Raw genomic sequence first — 15313 nt, 5'->3', positions numbered from 1 at the left:
TGATCTTTATGATTTCTTTCCTTCTGCTAATTTTGGCGTTTTTTGTTCTTCCTTCTCTAATTGCTTTAGGTGAAAGGTTAGGTATTTTATTTGAGATGTTTCTTGTTTCTTGAGGTAGGATTGTATTGGTATAAACTTCCCTCTTAGAACTGCTTTTGCTGCATCCCATAAGTTTTGGGCCGTTGTGTTTTCATTGTCATTTGTTTCTAGGTATTTTTTGATTTGCTCTTTGATTTCTTTAGTGATCTCTTCGTTATTTAGTAGCGTATTGTTTAGCCTCCATGTGTTTGTATTTTTTACAGATTTTTTCCTGTAATTGATATCTAGTCTCATAGCACTGTGGTCAGAAAAGATACTTGATATGATTTCAATATTCTTAAATTTACCAAGGCCTGATTTGTGACCCAATATATGACCTATCCTCGAGAATGTTCCATGAGCACTTGAGAAGAAAGTGTATTCTGTTGTTTTTGGATGGAATATCCTATAAATATCAATTAAGTGCATTTTGTTCAGTGTATCATTTAAAGCTTGTGCTTCCTTATTTATTTTCATTTTGGATGTTCTGTCCATTGGTGAGAGTGGGGTGTTAAAGTCTTCTACTATAATTGTGTTACTGTCGACTTCCTCTTTTATGGCTGTTAGCATTTGCCTTATATATTGCGATGCTCCTATGTTGGGTGCATAAATATTTACAATTGTTATATCTTCTTCTTGGATTGATCTCTTGATCCTTATGTAGTATCCTTCTTTGTCTCTTGTAATAGTCTTTATTTTAAAATCTAGTTTGTCTGATATGAGAATTGCTACTCCAGCTTTCTTTTGATTTCCATTTACTTGGAATATCTTTTTCCATCCCCTCACTTTCAGTCTGTATGTGTCCCTAGGTCTGAAGTGGGTCTCTTGTAGACAGCATATATACGGTTCCTCTTTTTTTTATTCATTTAGCCAGTCTGTGTCTTTTGGTTGGGCATTTAATTCATTAACATTTAAGGTAGTTATCGATATGTATGTTCCTATTACCATTTTGTTAATTGTTTTTGGTTTGTTATTGTAGGTCTTTTCCTCCTCTTGTGTTTCATTCCTAGAGAAGTTCCTTTAGCATTTTTTGTAAAGCTGGTTTTGTGGTGCTGAATTCTCTTAGCTTTTGCTTGTCTGTAAAGGTTTTAATTTCTCCATCAAATCTGAAAAAGATCCTTGCTGGTTAGAGTAATCCTGGTTGTAGTTTTTTCCCTTTCATCACTTTAAATATGTCCTGCTACTCCCATCTGGCTTGCAGAGTTTCTGCTGAAATATCAGCTTTTAACCTTATGGGGACTCCCTTGTATGTTATTTGTTTTTTTTTCTTGGTGCTTTTAATATTTTTTCTTTGTATTTAATTTTTGATAGTTTGATTACTATGTGTCTGCTGTGTTTCTCCTTGGATTCTTCCTGTATGGAACTCTCTGTGATTCCTGGACTTGATGGACTATATCCTTTCCCATATTAGGGGAGTTTTCAAATAAAATCTCTTCAGATATTTTCTCAGTCCCTTTCTTTTTCTCTTCTTTTTCTGCAACCCCTATAATTTGAATGTTGGTGCGTTTAATGTTGTCCCAGAAGTCTCTGAGTCTTTCCTCAATTCTTTCCATTCTTTTTTCTTTATTCTGCTCTGTGGTAGTTATTTCCACTATTTTATCTTCCAGGTCACTTATCCGTTCTTCTGCCTCAGTTATTCTGCTTTTGAGTCCTTCTAGAGAATTTTAAATTTCGTTTATTGTGTTGTTCATCATTGTCTGTTTGTCCTTTAGTTCTTCTAGGTCCTTGTTAAACTTTTTTTTTTTGTATTTTCTCCATTCTATTTCCAAGATTTTGGATCATCTTTACTATCATTACTCTGAAATCTTTTTCAGTTAGACTGCCTATTTCCTCTTTTTTGGTCTGCTGGGTTTTTACCTTGCTCCTTCATCTGCTGTGTGTTTCTCTGTCTTCTCATTTCACTTCACTTACTGTATTTGGTGTTTCCTTTTCACAGGCTGCAGGTTCGTAGTTCCCGTTGTTACTGGTATCTGCCCCCAGTGGCTAAGGGTGTTTCAGTGAGTTGTGTAGGCTTCCTGGTGGAGCAGACTGGTGCCTGTGTTCTGGTGGATGAGGCTGAATCTTGTCTTTCTGGTGGGCAGGACTGTGTCCAGTGGTGTGTTTTGGGGTGTCTGTGACCTTATTATGATTTTAGGCAGCCTCTCTGCTTTGGTTGGATTGTGTTCCTGTCTTGCTTGTTGTTTGGCATAGAGTGTCCAGCACTGTAGCTTGCTGGACATTGAGTGGAGCTGGGTCTTAGTGTTGAGATGGAGATCTCTGGGACAGCTTTTTCTGTTTGATATTACATGGAGCCGGGAGGTCTCTGGTGGATCAATGTCCTGACCTTGGCTCTCCCACCTCAGAGGCACAGGCGTGACACCTGCCTGGAGCACGAAGACCCTGTTCAGCCACATGGCTCAAAAGAAAAGGGAGAAAAAAGAAAAAAAGAAAGAAAGAAAATAAAGTTATTAAAATAAAAATAAATAAATAAAAATTATTGAAAATAAAAAAAATTAAAAAGTAATTAAAAAAAGAAAGAAGAGAGCAACCAAACCAAAAAACAAATCCACCAATGATAACAAGCGTTAAAAACTATACTAAAAAAAAAAAAATACGGACAGACAGAACCCGAGGACAAATGGTAAAAGCAAAGCTATACAGACAAAATCACACAAAGAATCATACACATACACACTCACAAAAACAGAAAAAGGAAAAAAATATATATATCTATATATTAAAAAAGGAAGAGAGCAACCAAATCAATAAACAAATCTACCCATAATGATAAACTCTAAATACTAAACTAAGATAAACATAAAACCAGAAACAAATTAGATGAAGAAAGCAAACCCCATGTCTACTGTTGCTCCCAAAGTCCACTGCCTCAATTTTGGGATGATTCATTGTGTATTCAGGTATTCCAGAGATGCAGGGTACATGAAGTTGGTTATGGAGATTTAATCTGCTGCTCCTGAGGCTGCTGGCAGAGATTTCCCTTTTGCTTCTTTGTTCACACAGCTCCTGGGGTTCAGCTTTGGATTTTGCCCCGCCTCTGTGTGTAGGTCGCCTGAGGGCGTCTGTTCTTTGCTCAGACAGGATGGGGTTAAAGAAGCAGCTGCTTCGGGGACTCTGGCTCACTCAGGCCGGGGGAAGGGAGGGGCACGGATGCGGGGCGAGCCTGCAGTGGCAGAGGCCGGCATGACGTTGCACCAGCCTGAGGTGCACCGTGCGTTCTCCCGGGGAAGTTGTCCCTGGATCACGGGACCCTGGCATTGGCGGGCTGCACAGGCTCCTGGGAGGGGAGGTATGGATAGTGACCTGTGCTTGCTCACAGGTTTCTTGGTGGTGGCAGCAGCAGCCTTAGCGTCTCATGCCCGTCTCTGGGGTCCGCGCTGATAGCCGTGGCTCACGCCCGTTTCTGGAGCTCCTTTAAGCGGCGCTCTTAATGCCCTCTCCTCGTGCACCAGGAAACAAAGAGGCAAGAAAAGGTCTCTTGCCTCTTCGGCAGCTCCAGACCTTTTCCCGGACACACTTCCCGCTAGCCGTGGCGCACTAGCCCCTTCAGGCTGTGTTCACGCCGCCAACCCCAGTCCTCTCCCTGCGATCTGACCTCCGAAGCCCGAGCCTCAGCTCCCAGCCCCCGCCCGCCCCGGCGGGTGAGCAGACAAGCCTCTCAGGCCGGTGAGTGCTGCTCGGCACCGATTCTCCATGCGGGAATCTCTCCGCTTTGCCCTCCGCATCCCTGTGGCTGCGCTCTCCTCCGTGGCTCCGAAGCTTCCACCCCGCCACCCCCAGTCTCCACCCACGAAGGGCCTTCCTAGTGTGTGGAAACTTTCCTCCTTCACAGCTCCCTCCCCGAGGTGTAGGTCCCATCCTTATTCTTTTGTCTCTGTTTTTCCTTTTTTCTTTTGCCCTACCCAGGTACGTGGGTAGTTTCTTACCTTTGGGGAAGTCTGAGGTTTTCTGTCAGTGTTCAGTAGGTGTTCTGTAGGAGTTGTTCCACATGTAGATGTATTTCTGATGTATCTGTGGGGAGGAAGGTGATCTCCACATCTTACTCCTCTGCCATCTTGAAGTTCTCTCAGTACTAGCTTTGATCTTCTTCCTTAGGGATGTAAGCGAAACTTCCTGCACATTCTCATAAGCTTCTTGTTTTAATTACAGTGTATAATATTGTGTTGCATACAATAGGAAGACATTTAAAATAAGATTAGTTTGGCTATCTCAGAAGTGTAGCTTGAAGCATTAAATAGGATAAATGGAAAATACACATAGACATAACATATTTAGCTTCTGATTCAAGGAACTCAATCCAGTGTATGTGTTTTAAAATAATCACCTTGAAATACTGAAAATTCACTTATTTTAATCCTATAATCAATGCTTTTAAAAACAGACCTTGAAATGGAATATCTAGGTGAAAAATAAATAGGTGGGATGTAGCAAGCTATTCTTATCTGCTGTTTCTTAGAGGGATAATATAAAACTGTCCTCAAAATTGCAACTATGCAAACTCCCTTTAAAGGTTGGAGCTTGCTTAGCAAGCTGATAACATAGGCTCATTAGGTAAATCCCCTTAAGTATGTCTTACTCCTGAAAAAAAAAAGTCGTTTTGAATCATGATGATTTTGTGTATGTGTCTATATACATGTGCATATGTGTTGAGGATGGGTGGTTTGCATATTTTCCCAAGGGCTTTCTTCTGGGATTTCCTCAAGGAATTATTCTATATCTATGGCTCAATGCAGGTGAACATTTGGACATTCATAGAAAACAAATCAACTGTCAAATATATAGTTTCCAACCTTAATTGTATTCTCATTGCTGTTAGAAAGAAATCCTTTCACAGATTTCTAGTTGACTCCCTTTTCAATTTTCTACTCATTGTAAATCTTTACTACTCTTTCCAAGTCTACCTTCTTCAGATTACAAAAACTAATCTTGCTTTTAAGTTCTTTGAGGAATCACAACCAGGTAGGAATACCTTAACCTTCTTCCCTACCAGCTAATGATTTATGTGTCTCATTTTTCTATCCTTTCTTCCTCAGGGCAAGTGCTCCTACTATTGTTTAGGTTTTAATTCCAGCCCTGTGAGTTCTTGGGAAACTGCTGCACTTTCCTATCCTTTCGGAGCCTCCAGTCTCTCTTCCTTCAGTGGCACCTTTCCCTCAGCGTACAAGTCTACCCCATCTTATTACAATTCATCATACTTGAACTTGGTCACTGGTGACCCCCTTCCTCGATCCATTCTTAAAATTTTCCATGATTTTAGTGCATCCTCTTTCCCCTTGACCTTATTCTCTTGTATCTCTGGCTAAACTTTCTGTCTCCTCTGTCTGCTTGACTGACCTACTCTTACTTTGCTGCCTTTCTCTCTCTGTCTCTGTCTTTCCCTCTTCCCCCAGCTCACTTTAATTTCATCTAAATCTATTCCTATGCTTTTCACTGTCTTCTTACAGCTCCAGTTCTTTTCTGTGTTTTCAGTTTTGATCTTTCTCCTGAATTTCAGACTTCAATGTGTCACTGTCTATTGCATATTTATTCTTGGAAGTCTCCCAAGCACCTCATAGTCAGTATATTCCAAAAAAACTGTTGCAAAGTCATACTTTTGAGGCCAGAGATCTGAGTTTAAGATCCTGACATTCAAGGAGATGGTAGAAAGATGTCTGACTTATTTCCTTATCAAATAGTCTTGAAACTCCATTTCACCAACACATGTATCCGCACAACTACTCTCTTTCACCCCCATTATTGCAATAACATCCTAGTTGACCTCCCTACTTCTACCTTCACTTAACTGCACTCTATTTTCAACACAGTACCTGGGGTGATCCTTTAAAAAAGAAAGTCAGTTAGATTGTGTCTCTCTACTCAGAACATTCCAATGGTTTCCCATCTTGATTTTTAGTAAAACTAGAAGCCTTCATCCGCCAACCTCTGCCCCATATTCCTTGATTCCCTGACCTCAATTCTTACACTTTCACGTTTTCTCCAGCCACTCAGACTTCCTTAGTGTTCCTTAAGTTTGCTGGGCTCCCTCTTGCCACAGGTTCTTTCTTTTTTAATTAATTTTTATTGGAGTACAGTTGATTTACAATGTTGTGTTAGTTTCAGGTGTACAGCAAAGTGAATCAGTTATACATATACATATATCCACTATTTTTTTAGATTCTTTTCCCATATAGGCCATTATAGAGTACTGAGTAGAGTTCCCTGTGCTATACAGTAGGTCCTTTTAGTTATCTATTTTATATATACTAGTGTATATATGTCAATCCCAATCTCCCAGTTTACCCCCCCCCCCCACTTTCCCCCTTGGTAACCATAAGTTTGTTTTCTACATCTGTGACTCTGTTTCTGTTTTGTAAGTAAGTTCACTTCTACCATTTTTTTTAGATCCCACATATAAGTGATATCATATGATATTTGTCTTTCTCTATCTGACTGACTTCAGTCAGTGTGATAATCTCTAGGTCCCTCCATGTTGTTGAAAATGGCATTATTTCATTCCTTTTTGTGACTGAGTAATATTCCATTGTGTAAATGATGGAGAGGGTGTGGAGAAAAGGGAACCCTCCTACATTGGTGGGAATGTAAATTGGTGCAGCCACTATGGAGAACAGTATGGAGTTTCCTTAAAAAACTAAAAATAGAGCTACCATATGATCCAGCAATCCTACTCCTGGTCATATATCCAGAGAAAACCATAATTCAAAAGGACACATGCACCCCAATGTTCATTGCAGCACCATTTACAATAGCCTAGACATGGAAGCAACCTAAATGGATTGATGGAGAAATGGTAAAGAAGATGTAGTACATATATAAAATGGAATATTGCCAGAGGTTCTTAACATATGACCTTTTATTCAAATGGATGTCACTCTCACCTTCTATAAGCCTTTATTAAATGTCACATTCTCTGTGACACATTCTCTGACCACCTTATCTAAAATTGTATGTCCACCCCCCGACCCTGGTCTTCAACCCTTAATCCCCATCTCTGTTTTATTTTTCTCCATATTGTTTATCTTCTAATATACTTTACAATTAACAAGTGTTTATTTTGTTTCTGTTTCTATCCTCCATTGTAACGGAAGCTCCATGATGGCAGGGGATTCTGCTTTGTTTTCCTCACTATTGTATCCTCAGTCCCTAGAACATAGTAGAAGCTCAGTGATATTTGTTGAATAAATAAATGAATGAACAAATTAAGATATCATGGGGGAACTGCTTTTTGAGCTGCATAGCACTATAAAAATACTAATTATTCCTACTATTATTATTCCACTGCCCCCATGACAAGGGTCACATACACATTCACACTCACATGTACAATATCTTCTCTTTTTTTCCCCATCTCTATGTCCTATCTTGGTTTTGAGACACCATCTAATCAATTTTTGAGGCTATTTACTTGGAGGCATATTTGAATCTTTCAACTATTTAGTCACTAATTCCTAACTCTTATATTAGATCATTTGGAGCACAGTCTCCATTTTAGTCCCCACTACTTTACCCCAATCATCTTAAACTTTTCTCTAGACAATTGCAGTAGTCTCCTCACAGGTGACTTTGCAGTTTATTTTAACATGAATACCATTTCTTAAGTAATTTTCCGTGGCCTCAAATTATCTACAAAATGCTTCCTGTGGTACTCAAGGTTCTTCACTACTAACCCTGACCTTTTTTTTTTTTTTTTCTTTTGGCTGTGTTGGGTCTTTGTTGCTGCACACGGGCTTTCTCTAGCTGCAGAGAGCAAGGGCTACTCTTCTTTGCCATGCATGGGCTTCTCATTGCAGCGGCTTCTCTTGTTGCGGAGCATGGGGTGTAGGTGTGCGGTCTTCAGTAGTTGTGGCACATGGGCTCAGTAGTTGTGGCTCACGGACTCTAGAGCACAGGTTCAGGAGTTGTGGCACACGGGCTTAGTTGCTCCGCGGCATGTGGCATCTTCCTGGACCAGGGCTCTAACCCGTGTCCTCTGCATTGGCAGGCGGATTCTTAACCACTGCTCCACCAGGGAAGTCCCTGACCTATGTTTTTGAGACACTATTTTTCAGCACTATAAATTGTTCTGTTGGCCCTTTTTATTTCTTTATACTTCAACAAATACTTGTTGATTATTTACTGAGACAGACACTATACAGTGGCATTTAGCAAGACACCATCTCTTTTCCCATTTCCTTATAGCAATTGGTTATAGTTTGGGAAGAATGAAGGAAGAGAAAACCTAGCATCTCAAAATCATAGATCAAATGCAGACTAGCTATAGGTACAATTAGCAGTCATTCTGATTTTTCTGGAATAGACTTGGTTTATACTTGTTGCCCCAGTGTAATTATTAATGTCTTCCTTCACCCTCAGAACTCTCCCCATTTGGTAATAAATCATATAGTCTCTGTCTATAAGCAAAAATAATTTGAATTTTCTCATGTGCTCTTTCCCTACGTTAACTACAAAGGTTACATGACTGTCTAAAGCAAAATTTAAGTCCCTTTCCTCTAACACCAGGACATACTTATAAATATCACACATAATGTTTGGTGGAGAAAAATCTAGATGGATCTTATAACCTGAATGTCATTTCAACTTTAGTATAAAACATTTGTCTCAAATGCATTTTAATAATTACTGCCTTAGCAATTTTTATTACTCTACCTCTTGTCTGAAATGTCCTATATTTACTCTCCATTTATCCATAGCCTACCCACGTTTAAAATCATACTTATATCCCCAGACTTTTCTTTGTATTGGTATCCATCTATCTCTACCTGTGATCTCTCCTTTTAGCAGTTATTTTCTAAATCACTTATTTGGCAACTTTTGGTATACAATGTACTTTTTTTTTCCTTTGGGATCTGTTGGTGTAAGTAGTCTGACTGAATCTTTCAAGACAAAGACTGAGACTTATACATCTTTGATTCTATAGCACCAACTCTAAGGCCAAATTCAGAGTATGCACAAACAACCTAATGTGAAAAAAACCCAACAATAATTATGATAGCAGTGGTAATGAGTGTGGTATTGACAGTGTATAATAAAGTAAAATATATGAATTTTCAAAAAAATCATACTGAGAGTAGGAAGCATTAATTATAGATTAAAGATGTGTGTTTGTGTGTGTGTGTGTCTGTGGATGTATTTGTGTGTTTGTAAAGTATATTTGTTTTAAGTTATTTTGGGGTCAGGGCAAGAGGTTGAGGGAGAGAAAGGAAAGACATACTATATTTTATCAAGTGATTAAGTTGAAGATGTGCCATCATTTTGTAGATTGCTAAGGGAAAAAGGCTAATTAAGCTATGGTGTAATGCTTTCGTATCACTTAGAATATGCATTTGGTATATATTGAAAGACATATTTACTGATGGATTTCTTTGATGTTGGATCATTCTTGTATGTACATAACAAAGAATAAGTGATATCAAATGTCTAACACTCCTAACACTCCTTCACACTCTGAGGTCATCAACTGTAAGAAACATTTCTATTTCAGACATGTTTTAAAATACTTTTTAAAAAGAAATATTTTGTTGAATGGACTTCTAGGGCATAAGTAAGAATATTGCAAAAAACAACATCTGATGAGTTTACTAGGACCTGAGGAAAGGCAACAGATCCTAAATATTCTGAAACAATGGAAGGAAAATAATGGACTTTTTGAATACAATCAAATGTAGAAACCTGAGTTAGAACAAAGCTTTATGGGATTTTACTTTCACCCTCACTGTCCAGTAGCAGAAACTGTCAATTGGAAAGTTGTAGTGAAAAAGGGAAAAATATATTATGATATTGGGTATCTAATAGATGTAAAGGCATGAAGCTCTAGCATAAGGTTGGATAGTTAAGAACTAAATACTAAGAGATGGAGTTTACGTACAAGGTTTAATTTTTATTGCTGATTTTTCATTGTCTTGGAGCAGAGGAGGAAACTAAAATTTTTCTGCTCAAGAACTTCTGCTTTGGATCAACATCTTCTATAAAACCTGCTTGCTGGGATACCTACATGCCTTATCTGATATGAGGAAGCCTCTAGTCCTAAACGCAAACAGAATTCTTAACTATTTTCAGGATAGATTGTGTGACACCACAACAAAGTTAAGTCCATCAGAATTGAGTGTTTGAGCTGAGTGGATAAAATTAAGAAAAATAATTGGTTTAGCTTTGTTGCTGAACAGAAAATGTGGACCACATTCATAGACCTTTTATGCATTGCTTTCTCACATTTCATCTTTGTACTGCTCTTGTGTTCATGTTCAGATCATTCATATTTTATTTTGAAACATTTTCATTTTCAGATCAGCAGTTGTGTGATCCTGGTGAATTTCTTTGCCACGATCACGTGACTTGTGTCTCCCAGAGCTGGCTGTGTGATGGGGACCCTGACTGCCCTGATGATTCAGACGAATCTTTAGATACCTGTGAGTAGAAAGGTTCTCATGCCATTCGGATTTACCTTACATGTGAAACTAAATGTCAGCTGTTTTCACAGATGACTGCTGTTTCCGTTTATTCTTTTTTTCCCAAATAGCCTAAAAACTTAAAACCTTTTGTTTGTGTGTCCTTTAAAATGACTATGTGAATGAGAGCATAAAATGCAGTTTTGTCGTGTGAATTAACTTATGAAGGGAAGAAAATGCAAGGTTATTTCAATGTGATTGTGTTACTCCTAGAAAAAAATTTACTTGAAGAGAAAAAGATCCTTTAAAACACAGCACTGAGAGGGAATAAGATCCTCTCCAATAATTTATCTCATACATTTTGAGACAGAGGAGCATATAGAAGGAATAATGAACTAACCAAGCTTTAGCTCCCATATTATATCTATTAATATCTAGGGCACTACACAAATTATTGAAAGTGTTTTCTTTTGCACCTGAAACATAGAAACTACATTTATCCATCCATGCAGTGAGGATCTTTGACTTTATAATATCAGATTCAGAACTCTTAATACACATGAGTCCTAATTGTAATTGTACTACTGTGTCTAACTTGGAGTCCATTAAGGGTTTTGCCCATGTGAAAAATACCACTAAATCAAAATTGTAAATAATAACAGGACGACAGCTAGATCTGCTACACTTTCTTTTAAATACCCACTGTTGTAAGGAGTATGAAGAGTCCCCTAAATTTTCATATTGATATTTCTAGCATAGCTAATATCAGTTTTTACTCCCACGTAAACCGGTATGTCAGCTTACCAGGATCACCCTCAGAGCAAGTACATAGTTCTGTGAAGTCAACATGAAAAAAGAAAAATCCACCACTCTTATTGCTTGATATTGTAGAGATAATAATTTCTGGTTCCATTTTCCACTTTTATCTACTTGTTTATAAGTCTTATAGATGGAACCAATATAAGTTTTTTTTTTTTTTTTTTAAGTTATACAATTTTTATTTATTTATTTATTTATTTATGGCTGTGTTGGGTCTTCGTTTCTGTGCGAGGGCTCTCTCTAGTTGCGGCAAGCGGGGGCCACTCTTCATCGCGGTGCGCGGGCCTTTCACTATTGCGGCCTCTCTTGTTGCGGAGCACAGGCTCCAGACGCGCAGGCTCAGTAATTGTGGCTCACGGGCCTAGTTGCTCCGTGGCATGTGGGATCCTCCCAGACCAGGGCTCGAACCCGTGTCCCCCGCATTGGCAGGCAGACTCTCAACCACTGCGCCACCAGGGAAGCCCCCAATATAAGTTTTGATGAAAATCTTGGTGATAGAAAGCAGAAGCAATGCTTATTCACTTTCTTCATGTTTGCTAGTGTTTTTAAAGTTTCTCAACATATGGGTTCTTGAATATTTGCATTAATTGCTTTTTTTCAATTTGAACAGATCACTTTTTTGATAGTAAGAGGTTGTAGTTGTTTACTACATTTCTAATTTTCACCAATTTCATCAGTTTAATTCTGAAAACCTTTGCGAGACCCCTATAGCATAGATAAGGTTCTAGGCATGATAAGAGGAAAAAGTATATTAATAGGAAAATACTCTAGTGGATAAATAAAATCTGATAAATCCATACAAAGGAATATTATTTAACAATAAAAAAAGACTGAAGTACTTATACATGCTACATGGATAAATCTTGAAAATATTATGTGAAGGAAAAGAAGCCAGGCACAAAAGACCACATATTTTATGATTCCATTCATATGAAATATCCCAATAGGCAAATCTAAAGAGACAGAAAGTAGATAAGTGGTTGCCAGTGGCCAGTGGGGTGGAGGGGAATGAGGAATGTCTGCTAATGAGTATGGGGTCTCTTTGGAGGTGATGAAGTGTTCTAAAATTAGATTGCAGTGATGGTTGCACAACTCTGTTAATGTATTTAAATACATTGAACTGTGCATATTAAATGGGTGAATTGTATGGTAGGTGAATTATACCTTAACAAAGTTGTTTAAAAATGGAAAATAAGGAGAAGAATCTCAAAATTATGCGAATGGATGCGGATGGTATAGTAATGTGAAAAGACAACAATAACAAAATACCCCACCCAGGAAATATATAAGTAGTTGGACTACATTTCATCTGTATAAGTAGTGGGACTTAACACTGTTTAAGCCTTCCCCTATTTAAGTGCCATAGAAGAGTTTTCTTCTCGTTAGATGCAAGGAACGATCGCCATGGCATAATCGGACTAAAAAGTTAAATTTTTGAGTTTTGGAGTCTTGCATTTTTGCCCTGATCCTACTATCAAATTCCTGATGGGAAACATGACAGAGACATGAGAGAGATTTGCAGAATCCATACGTAGGAAGGCAGGTTGAAGGAGAAATGCCCTGGAACTTGTACCTGGCACAGTGCAAAAGTGATTGAGAAGAAAAGGCTGTGTGGTCTGTCTAGGCAGGAGTTCCCTTCATGCTTTTGAGTAATAGAGAATAATGATGCTCCCTTTGTACTCAGGAGGGGGATTAGTGGGAGAATCAGGCTGGAGAGGATCTATGGTACAGAGGAGGCACAAGGACCTTGGTCAAAACTCAAACCCAAAGAGGAAAGAGACCCCAAAGTGAATGCCAAAGTGGGTAGATGACTGTATTCCACTCCCCCTCCCATGCCGGCTCTGTGCTTCTAGGAACATGGCCAATACCTAGCAGGGCCACGGCAGTCAGCTAGACTTGTGTTTGCTGGCCAGCATCTGCCCTGATTGATTGCGCTTCTGTTCTTAATGGTCAGTGTCTCGACCACAATGCTAGAAAATATTTTGAATATCCATCTTGCCCAGAAGGTAGACACCACCTTGTGTTCGGGGGAAAAAGGTAGGTCCTTCAATTCACAGAGATTAGGGGCTTTGGCGGACTGAAGCTTCAAATTAGGAATTACATGTGGGTTAATTAAAAGAGAGATAGATTTTCTTCTTATCTAGTTTTTAAAATGAAACTCATACCTTCTCAAGATATTTTTGGCAGTTTTTAAGTATACAGTTAGTTTCCTCGATAAAATTTGGTGAGTTCAGTTTTAAAATGTTTTCCCATTTTGGCCATTCTTATTCTACTCTCGGGCATCAAAATTGCTGAATATCCTCAAGAGCAACAGTAAAAAAAAATTCTTATTTCAATGTAGCAACATAACAAAGAAAGAAAAATACTCATTTTTTTTTTAACCTGGGTGTTTAATCTGAGTAACATGTTTGGATCCACATTTAATTTGCCTGTTTCAGATAAGTGGTTTCAGTACTAACTGAAATCTGGACAAGCATAGAGAAAAAGCTTTATGAAAAAATCAGACTTTTTCAAATTTAAATTTCTCAATCCAGATGTTCACAATTACCATTTTCCCTAATCATAGTGCTTTGTAATGTGTTGTTTTATAACATTCATATGCAGTCATCACTGATCTACATAAAATAATTGCATAATTTGATAATTATATGAATGTATATACATTCAATGTGAAAGATAAATACTAGAAATCAAAAACCTTGCAGATTGATTCTTAAGAAGGATAATTTTGTGCTCAGTGTATGAACAAAAGTATGTTATCATATTTGATCTGAAGACAAAGTATGTTGTACCTACAAAATATTAGATGAAAACCACTGATGCAATGCACTTATTTTTCCTAAATCCACTTAGCCTTTAAAATGATAAGAGGACCAATATAGCATAGAATTTATTATGACATTGTGAAAGCTCTGCCATGACAAAATTCTAACAGGAAAAAAGTGGATATTGTCGAGGAGGAGGAAAAGCTTTACTTGTGAGAGGCTGATGACCAAAATGCTTTAGAAGATAAACATGCCTACAGAAAAACAAAGAAAGTGAAAATCAAATGAAATTTAGGTATTTGGGGATCTGAGAGGTTAACAGGCACATATTTTCTTTCTCTTCTGTGTTTGTTTAGGCCCAGGTTGTAGGGGTATTTTCTACTATTTATGGGGCAGAAGTGAGATTTCACTAACAGCAATCCGAGGCCAAAGAAACCCCTCTTGAATGGGGTTGATTTACCACTAAGCTGACTGCATGTTGGGATGACTTTTCTAAAATATGAAATTAGAGAAATTTAATAATTTGTATCCTTACCGTTGAATATGAGAAATGGTTCTTTAGCCTTATATTACAAATGAAAGTCTTTATTTCGCTACATTATTTGAAGTAATTTGTTAAGGGTGTAAATGGCTAACCATCTTTTAGGTCCTATGAGGCAATGAGAGGAGAAAATCAGGAAAAATCACCATCTTTCTACTCAGTGCTTTCAATCCAGTTGTAAGTCTAGCATTTTGTATGACGAGAATTAAAGTGAATAGTAGAAATGTTATCTGTGGAATGAAAACTTGGTACCCCCTGTGACAGGGAAGTCTTCCTGAAAGGTGCTTTTATTCCAAGGTATTCAATACATAATTCCTTCTAGGATTTTCTGTTGAATGCTTAATGATACTTCCTTTCCAACAATCAGTTTCAGCAGATGTGTGATATTTTTTGGCAATCTGATGTGTATATACTTAAAACTAGATTCCTCCTTTTAAGTCAGGAAAGTATTTGTTCTGCTCTTTCTCCTTCTTCTTTATTGCCCTCCACTATCCCCCTTCCGAAAATCATGTAGAGAGTCCTTCTACTATAGATCATGTTGTGGATATGATGACTCTTTGACTAACCGGGGAGTATAAAAATGACATTATAGGAGGGTAAGATTTGCAACCTGGATACAGTAAGTCCCCTACATGGAAACCTTCAAGTTGTGAACTTTCAAAGATGAGGACGTGCATTCACATGGCCAATCATGGTAAGTTAGTTCACGTGTTTGGCATACATTGTCACGT

The 15313-nt window shown here is 38.1% G+C and overlaps 1 protein-coding gene across 1 annotated transcript in view; it reads left to right on the top strand.

Annotated features, from left to right (window-relative positions):
• LRP1B (LDL receptor related protein 1B) overlaps positions 1–15313 on the top strand; it is a 1885740-nt gene that overhangs the window by 364227 nt on the left and 1506200 nt on the right. Inside the window, exon 3 of the mRNA XM_082465229.1 lies at positions 10356–10478. Within this exon, the coding sequence (XP_082321355.1) occupies positions 10356–10478 (123 nt within the window). The remainder of the gene's footprint in view (positions 1–10355; positions 10479–15313) is intronic.

The sequence above is a fragment of the Balaenoptera physalus genome, assembly GCF_965194825.1.
Source record: "Balaenoptera physalus genome assembly, chromosome: 6".
In the NCBI taxonomy this organism is placed as follows: Eukaryota; Metazoa; Chordata; class Mammalia; order Artiodactyla; family Balaenopteridae; genus Balaenoptera; species Balaenoptera physalus.
The sequence above is the reverse complement of the archived record's forward strand: the minus strand, read 5'-3'. Positions and strand labels throughout refer to the sequence as shown.